At 41.1% G+C, this 26,399-nt stretch overlaps 1 protein-coding gene across 3 annotated transcripts in view; it reads right to left on the bottom strand.

The window, feature by feature from the left end:
• Positions 1–6,795: 6,795 nt before the first annotated feature.
• smoc2 (SPARC related modular calcium binding 2) overlaps positions 6,796–26,399 on the bottom strand; it is an 85,802-nt gene continuing 66,198 nt past the window's right edge. For all 3 annotated transcript variants that reach the window (XM_029670024.2, XM_029670026.2, XM_029670025.2), the window contains 4 exons: positions 9,685–9,784; positions 9,169–9,416; positions 8,930–8,967; positions 6,796–7,580 (listed from right to left, as the gene is read on the bottom strand). In XM_029670024.2, the coding sequence (XP_029525884.1) occupies positions 7,557–7,580; positions 8,930–8,967; positions 9,169–9,416; positions 9,685–9,784 (410 nt within the window). In that variant the 3' untranslated portion in view covers positions 6,796–7,556. The remainder of the gene's footprint in view (positions 7,581–8,929; positions 8,968–9,168; positions 9,417–9,684; positions 9,785–26,399) is intronic.

Raw genomic sequence — 26,399 nt, 5'->3', positions numbered from 1 at the left:
CACAGAGAGCTGAAGCGCGTACCGTGTAAAAATAGTCTGTCCTTGGTTGCAACACTCACTACCGAGTGCCAAACTGCCTCTGGAAGCAAAGTCAGCTCAATAACTGTTTGTCAGGAGTTCCATGAAATGGGTTTCCATGACCGAGTAGCCACACACAAGCCTAAGTCTCCATGCGCAATGCCAAACGTAGGCTAGGGTGATGTAAAGCTAGCCGCCATTGGACTATGGAGCAGTGGAAAAGCGTTCTCTGGAGTGACGAATCACGCTTCACCATCTGGCGACGGATGAATCTGGGTTTGGCGGATGCCAAGAGAACCGTACCTGCCCCAATGTATAGTGCCAACTGTAAAGTTTGGTGAAGGAGGAATAGTGGTCTGGGGCTGGTTTCATGATTCGGGCTAGGCCCCTTAGACCCAGTGGAGGAAAAACTACAGCATACAATGACATTCTTGAAGATTTTGTGCTTCCAACTTTAAGGCAACAGTTTGGGGAAGGTCCTTTCCTGTTTCAGCATGACAATGCCCCAGTGTACAAAGCGAGGTCCATACAGAAATGGTTTGTTGAGATCCGTGTGGAAGAACTTGACTGGCCTGCACATAGCCCTGACCTCAACCCCATTGAACACCTTTGGGATGATTTGGAATGCCGAGTGCCAACTGTGAGCAAGGCCTAATCGCCAAACATTAGTTCCCGACCTCAATAACGCTTTTGTGGCTGAATGGAAGCAAGTCCTTGCAGCAATGTTCCAACATCCAGTGGAAAGCATTCAGAGAAGAGTGGAGGCTGTTAAAGCAGCAAATGGGAGACCAACGGCATAATATTCATTCTTGGGATTTTGGAATGAAATGTTCGACGAGCAGGTGTCCACATACTTTTGGTCATGAAGTGTATATATCATATGGATGTTTTGCTGTTGAGATTAAACTCTTCTCCAATCCTTGTACTATCTGATATTCTGTGCACAGCAACATAAAAAAGACATGTCACCAGCCAATCACATTTAGTCAAATGTAATAAAGATGCAGCCCTGTCCATTGTCCCGCATTTGTGAACAGTGTGGGGACATTACAAGAGATTGGTTCCCCAAAACACAAAATCTGTCCAGTTGTGCTGATAATTAGTAATAGTTTTTAGATCATGCAATATTTCCCATTATAAACTGGGTGATTCAAGCCCTGAATGCTAATTGACTGACAGCCATGGTATATCAGACAGTATACCATGGGTATGACAAAAAACATTTTTTATTGCTCTAATTACATTGGTAACCAGTTTAGAATAGCAATAAGACACCTCTGGGTTTTGTGGTATATACCATGGCTAAGGGCTGTGTCCAGGCACTCCGGGTTGCGTCGTACTAAGAATAGCCCTTAGCCATGGTATATTGGCCATATATCACACCTCCTCGGGCCTTATTACTTAATCGTACCCTTGTATGACTGATAGACACATGCAATGCAAATATGGGTCCAGCTTAAATTAAGTTCAGCTTATGAAGGCCTCATAAAGCCTTCATAATGCCTTCATAAGCACTACATAAATGTGTTAAAGCATCTAGAAAACCGTAAGTCATGCTTTATAAAGGGTTCATAAATGTGGCATAACTGTGTGACATAACCAATGTCAAATGTGACATAACCCACTATGTTAAATATGATATAAACATGTGCTTTATAAAGGGTGACATGTTGTACTGAAGGATGGCATACTCTTTAAAGTTATGGCATGTTAGTCACATTACACATAGGTTTAAAATCTCATTTTAAGATAAATTGTGGAAATGGGCAGGGTTTAGCCAGAATTATGACTTTTTGACTGTGTTAACTAGTGACGATGACAAAAACTTTACTCAGTAAGGTTACTCCTATAGAATTCTATAGGCACTCCCACTAAGGCCCACTTTGAATGGTTAATATCCCAGGCTTATATGTGCTGTGTGTGCAATTGCCTGGGGATGACTTTACACCAAGAACCACTTAAGTTGATGAAAGCCTCCAACCTAAAGAGATGTTAAGTGTCTGTCTTCTGGAACCAAGTTACATGTTCCTCAGTACATTCACCCACTCCCCCACTGAAAGATGAGCCACAAAATGTTGGCACCATTGTAACAGGTTGTAAATCAATCCCTTGTCTCCAGCATGGGAACAGAAGAGGAATACCTGGTGCGGTAGTCTCAGGTTGGACTACTCCAAATCATCTTGGTTCTGCCACACACACATACAAACGGAAGCTTTGCAGGTCCGTCAATCCATTTAAATACCTCTCACCCTATAGTAACCTGTGGATAATGAGAGAACCTTCCTAAATCAGCAAAACGTTAATAACCTATTTATTGACACTTTATGTAGTGTCCTGTAATACTTAGTTTGAAGTGAGAAACCTTTAGTCATTCATAACACATCCATAAAGACTCTATATCGCATGACGCCATACTTCATTTAAAGTCAGACCCCTCATTTTTAACACATACATAAATGCCTTGTATCATATACTGCTGTACTTACTATAAAGTCAGGCATATTTGGTCATTTATAACAAAAAGGCTTAATGATATAAACACAAATGTGTTAATAACACTTAGGGAATTATCACTAACATGAATACATGAAGTTTCAAAATGTCCAGAAATGCAATTACATTGAACAGCAGATTGTCCTTGAACTGGCAGAGGAAATGGTCTCTCCTCCTGCTGGAGATACTGCATGTTGGTTCCAACCTTAAAAGTAACAACAAAGAAAGTTAGCAGGTCTGTTAGGAAATGCCTTTGTCACACCATCTGGATAAGGGCATTTCTATGCTGCGCCAGAAACTCTAAATGGGAAGATGATAAACTCCATTCAATTCATATTGTTATGTTCCTCTGTAATTTACAAATCTCATGATGTGACTATGAGACGTGTCTGTATGTAGGGGGATTTTTATTTAGCTGAGCCTGCTAGCTAGCAAAATTATTTGAAATAATGATCGAGATAGCTACGGTATGTAATCCATCTCATCACTTAACTTCTACAAACAAATTTAAATGGGAAGATGATAAACTCCATTCAATTCATATTGTTATGTTCCTCTGTAATTTACAAATCTCATGATGTGACTATGAGACGTGGCTGTATGTAAGGGGGATTTTTATTTAGCTGAGCCTGCTAGCTAGCAAAATTATTTGAAATAATGATCGAGATAGCTACGGTATGTAATCCATCTGTCACGTTCTGACCTTTATTTCCTGTGTTTTGTAATTAGTTAGTATGGTCAGGGCGTGAGTTGGGTGGGCAGTCTATGTTTGTTTTTCTATGATTTGAGTATTTCTATGTTTCGGCCTAGTATGGTTCTCAATCAGAGGCAGGTGTCATTAGTTGTCTCTGATTGAGAATCATACTTAGGTAGCCTGGGTTTCACTGTGTGTTTGTGGGTGATTGTTCCTGTCTCTGTGTTTGCACCAGATGGGACTGTTTTGAGTTTTCACATTTCTTGTTTTTTGTAGTCAGTTGTTCATGTGTACCTTAACGCATTAAAAAGAACCATGGACACTTACCACGACGCATATTGGTCCTCAGATCCGTTTCGCCTCTCCTCTTCGGAGGAGGAGGAGGAAATTCATTACAGAATCACCCACCAACCAACTCGGACCAAGCGGTGTGGTAAACAGCAGCGACGACAGCAGCAGCAGCAGCAACAACAGCGGCCAGCATCACAGGACTCCTGGACATGGGAGCAGATACTGAACAGAGAGGGACCCTGGGCACAGGCTGGGGAAAATCGCCGCCCCAAAGCAGAGCTGGAGGCAGCGAAAGCTGAGCGGCGGCAATATGAGGAGCCAGCACGGCAGTGCGACAGGTACGAGAGGCAGCCCCCAAAATTTTTGGGGGGGAGGCACACGAGGTGTTGTACTAAGCCAGGTAGCAGACCTGAGCTCACTCCTCGTGCTTATGATAAGCAGCGCATTACTGGTCAGGCACCGTGTTATGCGGTTAAGTGCACGGTGTCGCCAGTGCGTGCCCATAGCCCGGTGCGCTATAGGGCAGCCCCCCGAAAGTGCCATGCGAGTGTGGGCATTGAGCCAGGGTGTATGGTGCCTGCTCAGCGGGTCTGGTCGCCGGTACGCAGTTTTGGTCCAGGTTATCCTGCGCCGGCTCTGCGTGCTGTGTCTCCGGGGCGCTGGGAGGATGCAGTGCGTCCTCTGCCTGCCCTCCGCTCGTGCCGGGCAAATGTGGGAGTGGAGCCAAAGGGAGAGGTGCGTGTAGTAAGCACTAGATCTCCCGTGCTTACCCACAGCCCGGTTCAACCTGTGCCTGCACTCTGGAGGGTCTGGGCTAGAGTAGTTGTCCAGCCTGGGGAAGTGGTGCCAAGGTTGCGCACCAGAGCTCCAGTGCTCCCCCACAGCCCGGTCCTTCAGGCTCCTCCTAACACCAAGCCTCCTGAAGGTCTCCCCAGCCTGGTGGTTCCTGTGGCAGCCCCACGCACCAGGCTGTCTCTCTGTCTCCTCCCTGCAGGTGGTCCCGCCTGTCCGGCGCCGCTGCCGGAGAATCCCGCCTGTCCAGCGCCGCTGCCGGAGCCTCCCGCCTGTCCGGCGCCGCTGCCGGAGCGTCCCGCCTGTCCGGCGCCGCTGCCGGAGCGTCCCGCCTGTCCGGCGCCGCTGCCGGAGCCCCTCAGCCCAGAGGCGCCAGAGCCCCTCAGCCCAGATGCGCCAGAGCTCCTCAGCCCAGAGGCGCCAGAGCCCCTGTCCCTCTGTCCCGAGCCCCTGCCCCTCTGTCCAGAGCTTCTGCCCCTCTGTCCCGAGCTGCCCCTCTGTCCAGTGGGGTCATTGAGAGGGGTTGCCATGGTGAGAAAGCCACGGAGGCGGACAATAAGGCGGACTAAGACAATGGTGAAGTGGGGTCCGCGTCCCGCGCCAGAACCGCCACCGCGGACAGACGCCCACCCAGACCCTCCCCTATAGGTCAAGGTTTTGCGGCCGGAGTCCGCACCTTTGGGGGGGGGTACTGTCACGTTCTGACCTTTATTTCCTGTGTTTTGTAATTAGTTAGTATGGTCAGGGCGTGAGTTGGGTGGGCAGTCTATGTTTGTTTTTCTATGATTTGAGTATTTCTATGTTTCGGCCTAGTATGGTTCTCAATCAGAGGCAGGTGTCATTAGTTGTCTCTGATTGAGAATCATACTTAGGTAGCCTGGGTTTCACTGTGTGTTTGTGGGTGATTGTTCCTGTCTCTGTGTTTGCACCAGATAGGACTGTTTTCACATTTCTTGTTTTTTGTAGTCAGTTGTTCATGTGTACCTTAACGCATTAAAAAGAACCATGGACACTTACCACAACGCATATTGGTCCTCAGATCCGTTTCGCCTCTCCTCTTCGGAGGAGGAGGAGGAAATTCATTACACCATCTCATCACTTAACTTCTACAAATGAATTTAAATGACAATAAATAAAAATTAACTTACTTGTTTTTTGCTGTCCAGTGGCAGCACAAGTGTGCCTTTAATTTGCAAACTCATCACATGATCAGCTTCTCGTCAGCAACATTAAAAAAGTACTTTAGGGTCACATAATTTCTGAAATTTTTGAGAGAAAAAAAGTCCCCCACGGAATAGTAGAAAAGTGTCAATAACCATTCATGATATATGACAAATAAATGTCTAAATAAAACAAAGATTCATATTTCTTCATGTTTAAGTGACATTTGCATAAATGTGGATTTGAAAATATGTTCCAAGGTCAAATAAATGCCCCCAATGCAAATCACTATATATGGAATACATGTTAGCTTAGAGCAAGAATTATTCTAGGTGCCGCAGTAAAAGTATTGTAGGGAATACTCAGTATGAATGTATATTGTATATGATGTCGTTTCATAGGGCTTTGAAGTGTTACTGGCCTTTTATTCCACCCATTCCATTGCCGGCTGAAACACATGACGTGTGCTTACTGCACTACAAAAAAACACTAACCAATTATGGCATGGCATGCTCATCCAAAAATCTACGTTTTTTTTTTTTACCAGACCTCAAAAGTTAGCCCCTGATGTTAAGCATTTGCTGTGAACACAGAACATCAAAATATGGTCGTGTTTCTATTAAACTGGGGTAAAGCAGAAAAAAAGGAGGGAAAATCAAAACCTGGAAAAACAAAATCAAGAAAATGGAATTTGGGAAAATTAGGCAATTTTTTAAAACTGATTTTAAAAGGCCCTACCAACTTTTTTTTTTACTTTGGGAGAAGTTTAGGTCAGGTCCAACTCTTTTTTTTTTATATATATATTTTTATTATTGTACCCCTTTTTCTCCCCAATTTCGTGGTATCCAATTGTTTTAGTAGCTACAACTCCCGTATGAGCTCGGGAGAGACGAAGGTTTAAAGTCATGGTTGACAGTCACGGACCTCCGGGTCGCGGCCGGTTACGACAGAGCCTCGGCGCGAACCCAGAGTCTCTGAATGCACAGCTGGCGCTGCAGTACAGCGCCCATAACCATTGTGCCACCCGGGAGGCCGGTCAGGTCCAACTCTGACTATGCTGGCTTTTTCTGTGGCTTGACCAACAAGGCTTGCAATTTAGAAATTGTATTTGTATTTACAGATGGCATACAAATTTGTTATAAAGGCACTTGGAAGTTCACATCAAAAAACACATTTTGATAAAAAAAATATGTTTTAGGTTCAAACGGTTCACCTAGGTTCCTGAATTGGGTCACATTTGACATAGTGGGTTATGTCACATCTGACATTGGTGGTTATGTCACACAGTTATGCCAGATGAATAAACACTTTATAAAACAAGACATAGTTATATATGACACTTGTAGTGTTTATGAACGCTATATGGAGGCTTTATTTAACCAGGCAAGTCAGTTAAGAACAAATGGTTATTTACAATGATGGCCTAGGAACAGTGGGTTAACTGCCTTGTTCAGGGGCAGAATAACAGATTTTTACCTTGTCAGATCCGGATTCGACCTGGCAATCTTTCGGTTACTAGGTAACCCAACGCTCTAACCACTATGCTACCTGCCACCCTTTATGAAGCCTTTTTAAGCAGCATGTCATTTAAAGCGGGACCCAAATGGGTCATAAAAGAGTTCTTTATTTCTAATAAACATGTATACATTTTGAACAAAATTAATTGTGTGATGATCCATGTTTAATAATACAAACTGCTGTACAGAGCTCAGGAAGGGCTGCTAGGTCAGTAAGTACATAAAAAAATGCGGAGGGGCCTAAGTTAATGTTTTAGCCATATAACAAACTATACATACATCTGCATTAACATCAACAACAGTAAAACGTAACAATTCAAAGCGGACACAAAATGCAACATCACAAAACTTGTACAACTCCGAAAAGTATACTTTCTTTAGACACAAAAGACACATACACTGTATGTGTTAAATATTTTTTTGTAAAGACATAAAAAAAACTACATCATTCACAGATTCAGCAGTCTGTTTAAATACCTAATTTCTACAAAGGGAATTTACATTTCTTAAAGTACAAAGTGCAAATACTATGGTTTCCATTGCCGATTGGCAGAAGCTCCAAAAGGGGAGGGGAAATCTCGGTTGTTGGCTTAGCCTTGCTTCTTTGAGGGATTCTGCGAAGAGGGAGAACCAAGCACTATAGCAAACTATATCTGTGATACATATCTCACACATCTTTCTCCAAAGTTATTATAACCTCCTTTTCAAAGGCAGTGTTAGCACTGCTAGGATCTTATAAAAAGAGATCATACTGTAACAGAAAACTGTAATTTATACGGTAAATGTATATATGTATCAACAGTAAAATACTGTAGAAGCATTATACTGCATAATACAGTAAATTAAGGTGCAGTATTGGAAAATGTGAGAGGAAAAATAATTGCTGTATTTCCACCCTACAGAATAGATTATTTTGCCATATTTTTGGAGCGCCAACATCTTCTTTTTTTTTACCACCAATTGGTGCATGGTATTGTTGTTTCTGACTCATTATCATATTTTTGCGTGTCCCTATATTCATTTTTGTTGCATCCGTTTGTGAGACTGCTGCACCAATTTAACTGATGTGTGGTAGTCAACCATCAATCTAAAATGTATAGGATACAGATTGGAGTGGGAGCAAGTCTTAAACCTTTAAAGGTTAAGCATTTTGGCATGTTCTTTTGGTCTGCTTTTAACTGTAGTCACTGCCAGTTTGAAGCCTTAACTATGGCCTTTAAAAGTGCAAGTGATATAAAATACAAATATTAATAGATGCTGTAATGTGAAAACATTTTACCTAGCAGCCAACCTGCTTGCACCAATCCGAGTAAAATACTGTAATATCCACCCCCATCTCTCATCAATTAATTTAATTTAATAAATTCATCCATTCATTCATTCATTTATTTTATTACGACTACAGTAGTATTGTACATTTTACATTATTGTACTGTGTGTCGTTGATCTGATATTCACAGTAACCTACTTGCCACTAGCTGCTTGTATGTTACGGTAAAATTTGCAAGAACCCCAAACTGGAGGTTCAAATGCAAAAATATGTATAATTTATTAGGGCATCATACTCCCAAAAAGTGCAAGGTGCAGAAAAAATGCATAAATAAAAGGTTCAAATTTCAAACCATCATCAGTGTCCTCAGTGTGCATTTCAGTATGCACCTTGCACTTTTAGGACATTATGATGTCCGAATAAATTATTTATATTGTTGCATTTGAGCCTCCGGTTTCGATTATTCCAAAATCTCAACGGAGTACAGTCTCTGTCTTTCTATTAATAAAAAAAATATATTTAAACAATGCACCTGTTGGACTATTTGATATTAAGGACATTTAAAGAGGGCAGACGGGTTCCCATTATTTCACTGCTTGGATCTCAACTCTCCTTATTGTCACTCTGATATTTGCTGACCTTTTAAGTGCAGCATATAATACTCACACAAGTAATTGCCAGGGTTTTACTTACCAGTTTACTGGAGGATGTACCTTCACCTGGTTTGGTCCCTGGAGTAAAACAGTGTCACAATATAATCAGCCTTACATGATGAAAGCAGTTTTCATTTATAAAATCACTTCATAGTCATTTTCGATTAATCGTTTAGCAGCTTATTACAACATTAGTATTTGTGAGGTGTACCAATCCCATTTGTGTCAGGCAGCATTCCTGGTTGGGAATTCTCTGGGAATGAAAATTTGGTATCTCACCTTCTTCCTTGGTGACGCCCAGGCATCCCATCAGCTCCTGCAGGGACAGAGCCTTGTCATTGCTGATGTCACAGTACTCCACAAACTTCTTCACACACTTCTTGGGCTTGGACTTCTTGCGCAGGAAACGTTTGAAAGGTTTGATCTCCTTCTTGCCGATGTCACCGCTGGAGTTTTTATCTAGCTGACTAAAGTACCAGTGGACCACTCTCTCCTCTAGTGTGTGACTTGGGTCTGGCTCCAACATCCTGTGGATCCATGATTGTTCGATTAATCAATCAATCAGGGAATTAATCGGTTAAAGGCCCACTCTGTGATATTTACATCAATTTAATATAATTTAAATTCATAATATTGTATGATATTAAAGAATACCACTCAGCTTCATAGCAAAAGAATATCACTCAGCTTTAAAGTGACTTGGCTGCCATTTTGTTTATTTTTCTAATTAAGGAGCGGGCCAAACCATTTAAATCAATAAAAAACTATGAATAAATCAATCAGTGACATTCTAACCTGCCGGCAGACGCTGGATCTGTGACAGCATGCACCATATCTGTTGACAGCGCGTCGAGAACACTCGTCAGAAATTCAGTTTTCTTTGCCCCGGGACACCCTGGAAAGGAAAACAAAGGTAGCTGAATAAGTGCATATGCACCTATTATGTATTTTATTTACAAAAGAATGTCAACATCGGCGAGTGACGAGACAGAACAATGACTTTCCATCCAATGTCATGCCATTCAATTTCTCAAAGGTGGTTGCCACCATAAAACCCCTTTGGGAAGGGAAGTAAAATAACTGAGACTGTAGTTTGAACATAAGTAGCACATAAAGATGACAGAGGGGGATATAAAACCCAATGCGACTGTCACACAGTTTTCTTTTTAATCCCTTTCAATAAGTGTCAGAATTCCCCAATCATGGAGAAGGAAAATGTATCTGGAGGCTCCCAGAGCAAACCTATCACAGTTTTCACAACTGTGGGCTACAGACCAGGGTCCCTGGCCCCGTATCCCCCGACGTGACTAACCAACGCCTGGTACCATTTCATAGGCAAACTGTAGATATTATTGACTATAAGAATCTCCCCCTCTATACTGCCCCTGTTGGAGAAAGTGCGTGCCCATAGTAAACTGAAAATATTTTTCCCCAAAATTGCTAATATATGCATATAAAAAATATTATCGAATAGAAAACACTCTAAAGCTTCTAAAACCGTTTAAATTTTGTCTCTATGTAAAAGCAGAACTCTCAGGGCATGCATTCTCCCAAATGCTATCTTGTCATGGAGAAAGTTGGTCCATCTTTGACGTCATCTCACACGCACTTCCCAAACAGCTACCGCCCTGGGAACAGTCTGTATGTGTTCAGCGCGAAGCCTGCTTTCAATGGGGCTTGTCATTGTGAGAATCGCGCGCTCACGGGAGTTTGAGCGAGCTGAAACCTCTCGGCCACGCGAAAAATAAGGTGACTGTTACGCGCGCTCTGGCCGGGTGAAGTCCTTTCTTCAGGATCGATTAAACGACGTGTGTGTTTCTGTTCGCCCTCACGATTTCTGTGCACCTTTATAACATGTTAAAGCTTAATTATGAACATAGTTTGACAAGTTTACTCGACATATAATATGTACTTTCGACGTTTTGGTGCGCATCCACTTGAAATTTGCCTACATTTCGACCGAAATGTGCCGTTTTTGAGAACCGAAAGACACAGACTTGAAAACTGAACGCTGATTTGGTAAGTATAATCCCTTCCAGGTCTTCTGATGGAAGAACAGCAAAGGTAAGGGAATATTTATGTGTTAATTTTGGGTTTCTGTCGACTCCAAGATAGAGGAGGGATACTGCTAATGTTGGAGCGCCGACTCCTAGTATAGCCTAGTGAACGCAACCTGTAACGTTAAAAATAAATGTAACACAGCGATTGCATTTAGAAGAAGTGTTTCTTGCTATACATATGTAAAACATGCATATTTAGTCAAAGTTTATGATGTGTATTCCTTGTTAGCTGACGTTATCTGCCGGAGCTATTTCATTTCTCCTGACATTGTAGTAGCATTTTTTGAACGATGCGTCATTGTAAACAGAGATTTATGGATATATATTGCAGATTATTGAAAAAAAAATGAATGTACTGTGTAACATGTTATATTACTGTCATCTGATGAAGATTTCAAAAGGTTAGTGAAATGATTTTTCTTTTAATCCTGCGTTTGTTGATTGCATATTTTTTCCTACTTGGCTATGCTAATGAGGTATGTCTGCGGTGGTGGTTGGACATAAATATGTGCTATGTTTTCGCCGTAAAACATTTTAGAAATCTGACATGCTGGGTAGATAAACAACTTGTTTATCTTTCATTTGAGCTATTTTACTTGTTAATGTGTGGAGGTTAAATATTTTTAGGAATATTTTTTCGCATTGTGCGTTATGTTAATGAGCTTGAGCCCTAGTCACGAACCCGCGTCCGGTATTGGTGGACTATGAGGTTAATATTCCCATCCTTTTGGTCTCTTTCTACAACATTATCTGATAATATAATCAATATGTGGGCCGGCAGGTAGCCTAGTGGTTAGAGCGTTGGATTTGTAACCGAAAGGTCGTTCTGCCCCTGAACAAGGCAGTTAACCCATTGTTCCTAGGCCGTCATTGAAAATAAGAATTTGTTCTTAACTGACTTGCCTAGTTAAAAAAGGCCAAATAAAAAATGTGTTTGATGGACTGAGTATTTGAACTTTGAAAAAATAAATAATTTAAGAAATACACAGCCGGTATGTGCCCTATATGTGTCACTGTGTAAATTGGAGTCATCACATGCAGAACAGTCAGGAAAGAACCTCTCCAATATGTACGTACGTACATATGAGGGGGCAACTGAAGCAAATGAACCTAATGATAGTAGTTTTGTGTTCGGCCATAATGTTTTAAGAATAAGGGGCCAAAGTTGTTCTGGAAGAGCTGAAGGCCATAGAGGCCCGAGAGATTCATGGACTCTTCCTCTAGGGGTTTTTAGGTTTTCTCACAGTCACCCCCCTCCATCCCCCTTTCCCCCAACCCAACTTGCCGCCTGCGGGAGGAAAAGGAGAACATTATCCAGGGTTTCTTCTCTTCTTATGACCCAGGCCTACGGGGCCATATTCTCCTGCACAGGAGATAATAGCATGCTTGGCCCATCTCAAACAGGTGGCGTCCAGCGCAGTGGTAAACACCCAGCACCCAGCCTCATTTCCTCCTTTCCCAGGTAAAGACACAAGAGAAAAGCAAAGGTGTATGAGCAGCGTAATAGAGGATTGACGACAGAGCAAAGCAAAGGTTTATCAGCAGCTGAACCGAGTGTTGACGACTCGACTGACTCTAACGTTTTAACCTCTTGAGTGTAGTGGGCAGTATTTTGATGTTTGGATGAAAAACGTACCCATATTAAACTGCCTATTCGTCAGGCCCAGAATCTAGAATATGCATATAATTGTCAGATTAGGATAGAAAACACTCTAAAGTTTCCAAAACTGTCAGAATATTGTCTGTGGGTATAACAGAACTGATATTGCAGGTGAAAACCTGAGGAAAATCAAACCAGGAAGTGGCTTCTATTTTGAAAGCCATGTTCCATAGCCTGCCTTCGCTCCATTTTAAAAGGATGTCAACCAGATTCCTTTTCCTACGGCTTCCCCATGGTGTGAACATTCTTTAGACATAGTTTCAGTCTTTTATTTTGAAAAATGAGCGTATGGCTGGGTATGGCTGGGTGCCAGCAGCGTTTTGTATGCGCAATAGCATCCCGGTTGATATATTATCGATTATATATTGTAAAAACAACCTGAGGTTTGATTTGTTTGACATGTTTGACATGTTTTCTCGATTATTACGGATACTATTTGAAATTTTCATCTGCGATGTCATGACCGCTCGAGCCTGTTGATTTCTGAACATAACGCGCCAACCAAATGGAGGTATTTTGGATATAAAAATAATCTTTATGGAACAAAAGGAACATTTATTGTGTAACTGGGAGTCTCGTGAGTGCAAACATCTGAAGATCATCAAAGGTAAGCAATTTAATGTATTGCTTTTCTGACTTTCGTGACCAATCTACTTGGCTGCTAGCTGTTTGTAATGTTTTGCCTACTGAGAGAGATGTGCTTACATAAATGCTTGGTATGCTTTCGCCGAAAAGCTTTATTGAAATCTGACATGCCAGGTGGATTAACAACAAGCTAAGCTGTTTTTTGTTATATTGCACTTGTGATTTCATGAAAATTTAATATTTTTAGTGATTTAATTTGAATTTGGCGCTCTGCAATTCTGCGGTGGTTGACGAAAATGATCCCGGTAACGGGATGGGTGCATCAAGAATGAACTGTTAGAGTGACTTGGCTGTTTCTGCTCTGAGACTTGCATTTACATTTGAGTAGGCCCTCAATGACCCAGAACCACTAAAATATCTAGATTCTAGATGCCTCTTCCCAATAGCTAAAGTGCCTTCAGAAAGTATTTAAACCCCTTAACTTCTTTGTGTGTTTCAACCTGAATTTGCCTATTTCTTATTCTATACAGGCTTTGTTCTTGTCACTTGGTCAATTAGGTTAATATTGTGGAGTAACTACAATGTTGTTGATCCATCCCCAGTTTTTTCCTATCACATCCATTACACTCTGAAATTGTTTTATAGTCACCATTGGCCTCATTATGAAATGGCTGAGGGGTTTCCTTCCTCTCCGGCAACTGAGTTAGAAAGGACGCCTGTATCTTTGTAGTGACTGGGTGTGTTGATACACCATCCAAAGCGTAATTAATAACTTCATCATGCTCAAAGGGAAAACCTCCCTGGTCTTTGTGGTTGAATCTGTGTTTGAAATTCACTGCTCGGCTGTGAGACCTTAAATATAATTTTATGTGTGGTAGAGAGATGAGATAGTCATTCAAAAATTATGTTCATGCAACTTATTATGTGACTTGTTAATAAGCAAGTTTGTATTCCTGAATGTACAGATGAAGTCGGAAGTTTACATACACTTAGGTTGGTGTCAGTAAAACTTGTTTTTCAACCATTCCACACATTTCTTGTTAACAAACTAGGCCAATTTACATTTATATACACCTTCGCCAAATACATTTAAACTCAATTTTTCACAATTCCTGACATTTAATCCTAGTAAAAATTCCGTCTTAGGTCAGTTACGATCACCACTTTATTTTAGAGAATGGGATATGTCAGAATAATAGTAGAAAGAATGATTTATTTATACTTTTATTCCTTTCATCACATTCCCAGTGGGTCAGAAGTTTATATACACTCAATTAGTATTTGGTAGCATTGACTTTAAATAGTTTAACCTCTACTGACTCCCCATCCTGCATGCGGGAGCGTAATCATCGCCTGACACGAATTAGCATAACGCAACGGACATCAATATCCCTAGAAAATATTCCTATTCATGAAAATCACAAATGAAATATATTGAGACACAGCTTAGCATTTGTTAACCACCCTGTCATCTCAGATTTTCAAAATATGCTTTACAGCCAAAGCTAGACAAGCATTTGTGTAAGTTTATCGATAGCCTAGCATAGCATTTTGTCCAGCTAGCAGCAGGTAACTTGGTCACGGAAATCAGAAAAGCAATCAAATTAAATCGTTTACCTTTGATGAGCTTCGGATGTTTTCACTCACGAGACTCCCATTTAGATAGCAAATGTTCCTTTTCCAAAAATATGCGTTTTGTAGGCGAAATAGCTCCGTTTGTTCTTCACGTTTGGCTGAGAAATTGCCCGGAAATTGCAGTCACGAAAACGGCAAAAATATTCAAAATCAGCTCCATAATATCGATAGAAACATGGCAAACGCTGTTTATAATCAATCCTCAAGGTGTTTTTCAAATATCTATTCGATAATATATCCATCGGGACAATTAGTTTTTCGGTAGGACCGATTGGAGTAATGGCTAACTTTTACGCGAGAATCTCTCTGGGGTTATCAGGTGACCACTTGCGCAATGTAGCCGCCTACGGCTATTCTTCAACATAAATTTCGTAAAACTACGTCACAATGCTGTAGACACCTTGGGGAATACGTAGAAAGCGTAATCTGGTTGATAGCCTCAATCAACCAGATTGCTCAATAGGGACTCATTGGAACGCAACGCTTTCAAAACATGGGGCACTTACGGATTGGATTTTTCTCAGGCTTTCGCCTGCAACATCAGTTCTGTTATACTCACAGACAATATTTTTAACGTTAGAGTGTTTTCTATCCTAAGCTGTAAATTATATGCATATTCTAGCATCTTGTCCTGACAAAATATCCCGTTTACTACGGGAACGTTATTTTTTCCAAAAATGGAAATACTGCCCCCAAGTCACAACAGCGTGGGTCAAACATTTGGGGTATTTTTCCACAAGATTCCCACAATAAGTTGGGTGAATATTGGCCCATTCCTCCTGACAGAGCGGGTGTAACTGAGTCAGGTTTGTTGGCCTCCATGCTCACACACGCTTTTTCAGTTCTGCCTACACATTTTCTAAAGGATTGATGTCAGGACTTTGTGTTGGCCACTCCAATACCTTGACTTTGTTGTCCTTAAAGCCATTTTGCCACAACTTTGGAAGTATGCCTGGGGTCATTGTCCATTTGGAAGACTCATTTGCAACCAAGCTTTAACCTGACTGATGTCTTGAGATGTTGCTTCAATATATCCACATAATTTCCGTCCCTCATGATGCCATCTATTTTGTGAAGTGCACCAGTCCCTCCTGCAGCAAAGCACCCCCACAACATGATGCTGCCACCCATGTGCTTCGCGGTTGGGATGCTATTCTTCAGCTTGCAAGCCCCCCCTTTTTCCTCCAAACATAACAATGGTCATTATGGCCAAACAGTTCTATTTTTGTTTCATCAGACAAGAGGACATTTCTCAAAATCTTTGTCCCCATGTGTAGTTGCAAACCGTAGTCTGGCTTTTTTATGGCGGTTTTGGAGCAGTGGCTTCCTTGCTGAGTGGCCTTTCAGATTATGTCGATATAGGTCTCGTTTGACTGTGGATATAGATATCTTTGTACCTGTTTCCTCCAGCATCTTCCCAAGGTCCTTTGCTGTTGTTCTGGGATTGATTTGCACTTCTCACACCAAAGTATGTTCATCTCTAGGAATCAGAACATGCTTCCTTCCTGAGCTGTATGACGGACGCGTGGTCCCATGGTGTTTTTACTTGCGTACTATTGTCTGTACAGATGAACGTGGTACCTTCAGGCATTTGGAAATTGCTCCCTAGGATGAACCAGACTTGTGAAGGTCAAAATATTTTTTATTTTTTTAGGTCTTGGCTGAATTCTTTTGATTTTTGATTCACTTTTTTTCTGAGGTTTTGGCTGATTTTCCCATGATGTCAATCAAATAGGCACTGAGTTTGAAGGTAGGCCTTGAAATACATCCACAGGTACACTGCCAAATGACTAAAATGATGTCAATTAGCCTATCAGAAGCTTCTAAAGACATGACATCATTTTCTGGATTTTTCCATGCTGTTTAAAGGCACAGTCAACTTAGTGTATGTAAACTTCTGACCCACTGGAATTGTGATACAGTGAATAATCTGTATCACAATGTGAAAATAATCTGTCTGTAAACAATTGTTGGAAAAATGACTTGTGTCATGCACAAAGTAGATGTCTAACCGACTTGCCAAAACTATAGTTTGTTAACAAGAGATGTGTGGAGTGGTTTAAAAACTTGTTTTATTGACTCCAACCTAAGTGTATGTAAACTTCCGACTTCAACTGTGTGTGGAATTTCAGTAGTCCTCCAGGATTTCAAATGTCCCTCCAGTTGATACAAATGTTAAGCCTTCCGGTAAGGATCCAGATCCAGCTAGACATTCCCTCTTGGCAGCAGACAGTGTGTGTAGGGGCGTTCAACACTTGTCTAGTCGTCAATTTGGCAGGGGCAGGACACACATGTTCTTGCTGTCATTCAAATGAAATTGAGTTTGGACATTTTCAATTCAGGCCCAGGCTGAAGCATTAAATGGTTGCAGCCGGAATCGGTTAATGATTATAATTACTTAATTCCAACCAGAATTAGACGTCTACCCACGTTTCTCGAGACGTCAAAGGTTAAGGGTTACATATTTGTATAAAAAACGAGTGTCCACCACTGTGATCAAACACGCAACCTTCTGATCCAGAGTAATGGAATTCCGCAACCTTCGAACCATCAAACACGCAACCTTCTGATCCAGAGTCATGGGATTATACCCATCCACCACCCCTGTCCACAACGCCCTAGTAAAATCCAAGTTTACTTGATGGTAATAGCGCTCACTGCTGCCCCTAGTGGCCGGTTTCAAAATAATTTCCCGACATCTTCAGGGCATGGATAGACGTCCAATTTCGAAGTCACTCTTGAGTGATCTGCCTGGTTAATTAATAAACCCACATGGGGCAAAGCCCTGTCAGCACTCAGTGCAGCAGCAACCAGGAGTTTAGCAGGAGTTTAGCAGCAAAGCTGGTGAAACACTATTGTATTTGTTTCCGTTGATCATTAAGGGTTCAGCAGCAAAGCTGGTGAAACCCTATTCTATTTCTTCTGGTTCATTATTATTAGGGGTTCTAGCAGCTAAACTGGTGAAACCATATTGTATTTGTTGGCATTCATTAGGGATTCAGTAGCGAAGCTGGTGAAACCCTACTCTATTTGTTGGCGTTCATTATTACGGGATCAGCAGCAAAGCTGGGATAAGAGTCGGGCTGATCTGTATGGCTCAGTTCGCTCTTGGACAGGAAAAATCATTAATATGAGATCATTTGATTATTGGGGCCGTTTTGTTTGAACAAGAGTCTTGAAGATGTGCATCCATAGATGTTATATACCAAATTAGGTATTTGTGTTTGTGGAGAAGAAGCCATTTTAAAGAGGTTAACATCATAAAATATTTTCCAAAATGTGCGGAATATGTGATCTGTTCAATTTTTTGTTGTGATAAGGAGTACAGAAGTAGCCTCCTCCTAGGGAAACGTGTCCAATTTGTCCTGATGGTGGCGCAATGGGCCCACAGCTTGAACCCTGGCATTGCTGCTTGCAACTATATTTCGGGGTTCTATCTGCGAAGCTGGTGAAACACTATTTTATTTGTTGGTGTTCATTATCATTATTAAGGGTTCAAGTAGCGAAGCTGGTGGAACCCTATTCTATTTGTTGCCGTTGATTATTATTATTATTATTATTATTATTATTGGTTCAGCAGCAAAGCTGGTGAAACTCTATTGTATTTGTTCCAGTTCATTATTTGTATTATTATTATGATGTCCCTTTTTCTGAAATTTTGGTGAAAAATGTAAAAATCCTGTGAGATCAAAAGGCTCAAGACTGTGCAATTTAGCAATATGGTAAAGGCTCAAGGGCCACACTCTCTCATGCAATACCATGCCAATTGACCATATGGTGGCACTATAACAAGCGATTGAAAATGCTAACTTTGAAAGGTCAGCCCACGCACCCCGTAAGACCATGAGATGTAGTCCATATGTCCCGTTCCTCACATGGAACAAATTTGCCTCAAAATCCATAAAGTCCGCCATGATGGATTTTCCACCATTTTGAATTTTGTCAAAAACACTTCAAACGCTATTCCGCTGGCACCGAATTACCGATTGTCACAAAACCTGATAAATAGCATCTATGGACCAAGGTCTGTAAAGGCACTATAATCCAGGCTTGTATGTCAAACAACATGGCTGCAACTGACCAATAAACACTCAAGTGGGAGTGGTCTGTCACAAATTAATATAAATCAGTCACGGATATTTGTATTATAACGAAACTTGGTACACATGTTCCAAATAATGTGAAGCCTCAACATATGCAAGCACATTCATATAGACCACACGGTGACACTATAACAGGCACATGTTTATGGCTCTTGATTTGTTTGACTCAGAGTGATGAAATTTGGCACACATGCTCAAGGATATGAGTCTCAATAACCTGTCAAATATGGTTGACTTTGGCAACGTTGTTGCGCTGCTGGTCAGGAAAAAACATTCATGCAAGCTTATTGGCTCATAGCGGACATATTGTTTCAGCTAGAGTTTGGGAAAATTGTGCAAATACCACATTTGGTTCTGATCAGTCCAGCGGTTCTGAGGAAGAAGATGTTTAAAGTAGTCAACATCATCAAAAATTGTAAAAAATACAGATGTAGGCACACAGACACACACAGTCACTCATAAACATAAACACACACATACACACACTGGAATTGAATTGAAAATAGGGCAGGACTTATTCATTAAATCAACAAGCGCTATAAAGATTTGCTGTATTACAACTCATTGCTGTAGATTGCAAGATGGAAAAGGTATTAGATATACATGGTGATCGAAAGGCAAGACAGCAGGTTGAAAGTAGGGAGGTTTAAAGACCTCAGGAAAAAGAAAGATAGAGAGTTGTTGATCCTTGGGTTTAGATTTAGTGAATGATTTTATAATGGTCAAAATATGGCAAAAAGTACGTACATGAACTAATAACCTACATTCAATTTCTGGTTGTGTATTAATTGTGGCAACTTGTCTTGATTGGATATTTCTGCTACAGAGTGACATAAATGGATGCAGTTAAACTGAGGGTTTAACTGAAACAGGGTCATTAACATGAGGCAGGAGGATTCTAAAGCACAAACGAAAGAAAGTATGCTATTGGATCCATGGGAATTATTTGAGCCACTTGTGCATGTTATGATGCTTAAAACATGTTGGGCATTTGCCTATATCCACTCAAATTTTATCACAATGAGAAAAAGTTACGTATATTTATATTTGTAAGTGTCTGTTATAGATAATTTAGTGAACATCTTCAACGGCCACATTCAATAAATTAAAGTGTTTTTCTAACAGTGTCACAGTAAAAACAGTGCTGACGCCTGCACAGTATGTTGCCCAGTGAAAGTTTATCAGACAACCGAAAATCTGACATTTGCATGGTTGTCCGTGAGCAAAGTGGGTATCAAGGTAAGCATGTGAACGTTGTGCCAGTTAACGTGTTTGTGTTCAAAGTAAAGATTTCAATCAAATGGGTTTGTTGGTATTTGTAGCAGTATTATCTCTGATGGTATGTAAGCTAGCTAGCTACAATGAACCGGAGATGGATATCAAGCTAATGTTAGTAACAAAATAACAAATGATTGATTGGTGTTTTTGTAAGCAGTTTTATATCATTGAGAGAGTGGATAGTGTCAGACTTCAATAGTAACGTTATCAACATTTCAATAGCCTGTCTGGCGGAAGCTTTGACATTCATGAGCATTCATTTGTGGCAGCATCATGATGTCTTAAGGCTAAAAAGATAATGGCAGGCAGCTAACGTGTTAGCCACCTAGCTAAGGCCTATAAGGGGGGAAGCTGGTAAGATGGTAAAACTGATCACAGATGCATTCTCTCCACTGAATTCTCACTTTGTACAAATTGTCCCCATGTGGTTTGACTGCCTTCTCCTCAAAGTCAGTCAGTGACAGCGTCATGATTAACTTTTCAGGGCTCTCGATAAATGTATAAACGCTAGCTACCTTTTCCAACAATAACAGTGGTGGAAATGTGTTTTGAAAAGTTAGGTTACTTTTATGTTATCATATCATTGACTGTCTGATTTATGATTTACAGTTGAAGTCGGAAGTTTACATAGACTTAGGTTGGAGTCATTAAAACTCGTTTTTCAACCACTCCACAAATTTCTTGTTCACAAACTATAGTTTTGGCAAGTTGGTTAGGACATCTACTTTGTACATGACACAGATAACTTTTCCAACAATTGTTTACAGACAGATTATTTAACTTATAATTAACTGTATCACAATTCCAATGGGTCAGAAGTTTACATACACTAAGTTGACTGTGCCTTTAAACAGCTTGGAAAATTCTAGAAAATGATGCCATGGCTTTAGAAGCATCTAATAGGCTAATTGACATCATTTGAGACATTTGGAGGTGTACCTGTGGATATATTTCAAGGCCTACCTTCAAACTCAGTGACTCTTTGCTTGACATCATGGGAAAATCAGCCAAAACCTCAGAAAAAAAGTGAAGACCTCCACAAGTCTGGTTCATCCTTGGGAGCAATTTCCAAATGCCTGAAGGTACCACGTTCATCTGTACGAATAATAGTACGCAAGTATAAACACCATGGGACCACGCAGCTGTCATACCGCTCAGGAAGGAGGCGTGTTCTGTTTCCTAGAGATAAACAAACTTTGTTGCGAGTAGAGCAAATCAATCCCAGAACAACAGCAAAGGACCTTGTGAAGATGCTGGAGGAATCAGATACAAAGATATCTATATCCACAGTAAAACGTGTCCTATATCGATATAAGCTGAAAGGCCGCTCAGCAAGGAAGAAGCAAGTGCTCCAAAACCGCCATAAAATGCCAGACTACGGTTTGCAACTACACATGGGGACAAAGATTTTGAGAAATGTCCTCTTGTCTGATGAAACAAAAATAGAACTGTTTGGCCATAATGACCATCGTTATGTTTGGAGGCAAAAGGGGGAGGCTTGCAAGCCGAAGAACATAATGCTTCATAAAATGGATGGCGTCATGAGGCACGAAAATAATGTGGATATATACATCTCAAGACATCAGTAAGGAAGTTAAAGATTTGTTGCAAATGTGTCTTCCAAATGGACAATGACCCCAGGCATACTTCCAAAGTTGTGGCAAATATCTTAAGGACAACAAAGTCAAGGTATTGGAGTGGCCATCACAAAGTCCTGACCTCAATGCTTTAGAAAATCTGTAGGCAGAACTGAAAAAGCTTGTGCAAGCAAGGATCCTACAAACCTGACTCAGTTACACCAGCTCTGTCAGGAGGAATGGGCCAAAATTCACCCAACTTATTGTGGGAAGCTTGTGGAAGGCTACCCAAAAATTTTGACCCAAGTTAAACAATTTAAAGGAAATTCTACCATATACTAATTGAGTGTATGTAAACTTCTGACCCACTGAGAATGTGATGAAAGAAATAAAAGCTGGAAGAAATCATTCTCTCTACTAATTATTCTGACTTTTCCCAATCTTAAAATAAAGTGGTGATCCTAACTGACCTAAAATGGAATTCTTACTTAAATGTCAGGAATTGTGAAAAACTCAGTTTAAATGTATTTGGCGAAGGTGTTTGTAAACTTCCGACTTCAACTGTACCTATCAGGTGGAATAGGTCCATTTTCAAATATTTAGATAGACTTGCTTCTACACTATATGAGCTTTTATCGTCTGTACAATTTGATTAATTCCAGTCATGAAAGTTAACAATGGTTTAGAAAGAGGCAATGTTGCCAGCATGTTATAGCCACAATCATCTACCATCTAGTACTTGTCGGATAAGGATTCATTCTTCAGCAATGAGTAGACCTATTGAACATTGGACAGTAAAGAATGGAGTAGGGTGGTTCACAGAAGGGAAGCATACTAGTGACATTCCGGGTAATTAACCTATTCCTACCACACAGGGCTTGACATATTTATTTTGTTGCCAAATCTGCCCAATGACCACTGATCTTCTTGAAATCTAGCTGGGTAGATAGCCAATGAGTTGAGGTAAACGCCAGTATGTAATGGTTTGGGGTTGGACCACAATGCCTTGGTTGTAATCGCACGCGCAGGGAACTCCATTTTTCGCCTTGACGATCAGAGGGGTTGCTGTAAGGCTTTTTACGCGCAGCTGTATTTCGGAAAGTTGTAGTTTCAACGATGTCATTGAAGATATCCTGGCGAATACTTCATGTAAAGCGAAGTCAAACTCTAAAGTAAAAGTGAAAGTGAGACAGATTTTTTGTTTGACGAATCTTGGAGTGTTATGATTCAAACGAACTGAGGAGCTGTTTCTGCAAGGACAGGACGTACTTCTGGACGGGTAAGTGCTAATGCCGTTTTATGAAATATAAAAATATATATATATATATATATTTTTTTTTTTGCAATGAAATGTGTAGTTTGTTTTTGTGTGTGTGTGTTGGTTTGTTTGGGTGTGTGTATATATATATATATATATATATATATATATATATATATATATATATATATATATACACACAACAATGGCCGGAGTTGAATGGAACACCTTAGTGACTGTTCCCTCTGCTCTATACAATCAATACATATCTGTTTATTTTATGTGATGATAAAAGGCTCATACAATACAAATATTTTTTTAATGTTTTCTTTCACAGTGATAGCGACTCTGACTGGGAGGCCCCGGTGCCAAGTTGCCCGCTCTACCTGTGCTCCCAGTGGTGTTCATATGCCACAGTTCATTACTGCAGGCATGACTGTGCCTCAGAGCCAAAAGGGCACAGCATGGAGGCGTCATTGTGTTCTGTGTCGCATGAAATGGACCACTTGTTCAGTTTGCCTCTGCTTTACATCAGAAAGAGACTGCTATGGGACATGGCACAGGCAGCAAAATATTATGACGAGGACTTCCAAGGGGTGTGTACTGTTTTTTTTTTTTTTTTTTTTTCAATTTTTTTTTTTTTTTAAAACATTTGTTTGCGTGTGTGTGTGTTAGAATTGCTTTTTGATATGTTGTATATAGTTATTTGCACTGCTGTATATAGTTATAGGTAATTTCACCAATTCGGCCACTTGGGTACATTTGGGCAACTTGTGTGGGACACCTGGGTGACTTCATGCTAAATGTCATGTAGCTCACCCATTCCTGAAGTTATCAGTCTCAAACTGTGCACACCTACAGATGCCCTCTTGTGTTATCCATCAAAATTATCTCCAGCATGCTATCAGACTGTGTGGCTATTCTAGTCCATGTGAAAGATGATACTACAACAATAAAAAACAGAAAACGTATGCTCTTTCTTTCTCATTTCTTCCACCAGATCTACTGTGTTATATTCTCCTACATTCAATTAACATTTCCACAAACTTCAGAATGTTTCCATTCAAATGATACCAAGAATATGCATATCCTTGCCTCTGGGGCTGAGCTACAGGCAGTTAGATTTGGGTATGTCTTCAGGCGGGAAATTGAGAAAAAAGGGTTGCAGCCATAACAGGTGCAATTCAATTCAATAACAGTGCAATTCAAGAAGAGTTAAGAAAATATTTACCAAATAAACTAAAGATTTTTTTTTTTAACTAACACAACAACATAACAATAACGAGGCTATATACAGGGGCTACCGCTACCGAGTCAGCGTGTGGGGGTACAGGTTAGAGGTAATTTGTATATGTAGGTAGGGGTGAAGTGAGTATGTATAGATAATAAACAGCGAGTAGCAGCAGAGTACAAAACAAATGGGGTGAGGGTCAATGTAATAGTCCGGTGGCCATTTGATTCATTGTTCAGCAGTCTTATGGCTTTGGTGTAGAAGCTGTTAAGGAGCCATTTGATCCAAAAGACTTTGCGCTCCGGTAACGCTTGTCGTGTGGTAGCAGAGAAAACAGTCTATGACTTGGGTGACTGGAGTCTCTGACAATTTTATGGGCTTTCCTCTGACACTGTCTATTATATAGGTCTTGGATTCTCAGGAAGCTTGGACCCAGTGATGTACTGGGCCGTACGCATTACCCTTTGTAGTGCCTTATGGTCAGATGCCGAGCAGTTGCCATACCAGGCGGTGATGCAACCATGCTCTCGATGGTGCAGCTGTAGACATTTTTGAGGATCTGGGGACCCATGCCAAATAATTTCAGTCTACTGAGGGGGAAAAGGTTTTGTTGTGCCCTCTTCACGACTGTCTTGATGTGTTTGGAACATGATAGATCGTTGGTGATGTGGACACAAAGGAACTTGAAACTCTCGACCCACTCCACCACAGCCCCGTCGATGTTAATGGGAGCCTGTTTGGCCCGGCTTTTCGTGTAGTCCACTATCAGCTCCTTTGTCTTGCTATCACTGAGGGAGAGGTTGTTGTCCTGGCATCACACTGCCAGTTCTCTGACCTCCTCCCTATAGGCTGTCTCATCGTTGTCGGTGATCAGGCCTACTACTGTTGTGCCGTCGGCAAACTTAATGATGGTATTGGAGATGTGTTTGGCCACACAGTCGTGGGTGAATAGGGAGTACAGGAGGTGACTAAGTAGACACCCCTGAGGGGCTCCAGTGTTGAGGATCAGCGTGGCAGACGTGTTGTTGCCTACCCTTACCACCTGGGGGCGGCCAGTCAGGAAGTCTGAGTTCCAAATGCAGAGAGAGGTGTATAGTCACAGGGTCCTTAGCTTAGTGATGAGCTTCGTGGGTGCTAATGGTGTTGAATGCTGAGCTGTTGTCAATGAGCATTCTCACATAAGCGTTCCTTTTGTCCAGGTGAGAAAGGGCAGTGTAGAGTGTGATTGAGATTGCGTCATCTGACGATCTGTTGGGGCGGTATGCGAATAGGAGTGGGTCTACGGTATCTGGGAAGATACCCTGTGTGTCATTAAGAGGGTGCATGGGCAAGACAAATAATAGAAGTGCCTTTGAACAGGGTATGGTAGTAGGTGACACAACTGTGGGAAGCATTGGAGTCAACATGGGCCAGCATCCCAGTGGAAAGCATCGCTGGTGAACGCTTTTGACACCTTGTCGAGTCCATTCCCCTGACAATTTGAGGCTGTTATGAGGGCAAAGTGGGTGCAACTCAATATTAGGACGGTTTTCTTAATGTTTTGTACACCCAGTGTAGATGCCATATGTCAAGGTTCATACAGATCGGTCCAGTGGTTCAGGAGGAGATTTCTTAACAAGTGAAATCAGTAAGGAATCATAGCTTCACCTGGATTCAGCTTTGCAGTCCATGTCATGGAAAAAGGTGTTCTTAATGTTTTGTACACTCAGTGTATGTACCAAGGTCTCTGAACCCAATATTTTCCAGACTAGTATGTCAAACATCATGGCTAATACTCACCAATAAACATTAATGTGGGTGTGGTCTGGCACACTCATGCGTATGAATCGGACAGATATTCTCATTGTAACCAAACTTGGTACACATGTTCGAAACACTGTCAAGACTCAACAAATGCAAATATATTCACATTGAAGACACGGTGGAGCTATATCGGGCACATGTTTATATCTCTTGATCTGTTTGACTCAGAGTGATTACATTTGGCACACATGCTAAAGGATATGAGTCTAGCTAATGTGTAAACTATGGTTCACTTCGGCCACATGGGGGCGCTGTTGAACAGAAATGTTTTCGCACAAGCTCATTTGCTTATTGCCGCCATATTGTATGAGCAAGAATCT

Source organism: Oncorhynchus nerka, linkage group LG10, assembly GCF_034236695.1.
Source record: "Oncorhynchus nerka isolate Pitt River linkage group LG10, Oner_Uvic_2.0, whole genome shotgun sequence".
NCBI lineage: Eukaryota > Metazoa > Chordata > Actinopteri > Salmoniformes > Salmonidae > Oncorhynchus > Oncorhynchus nerka.
The sequence above is the reverse complement of the archived record's forward strand: the minus strand, read 5'-3'. Positions and strand labels throughout refer to the sequence as shown.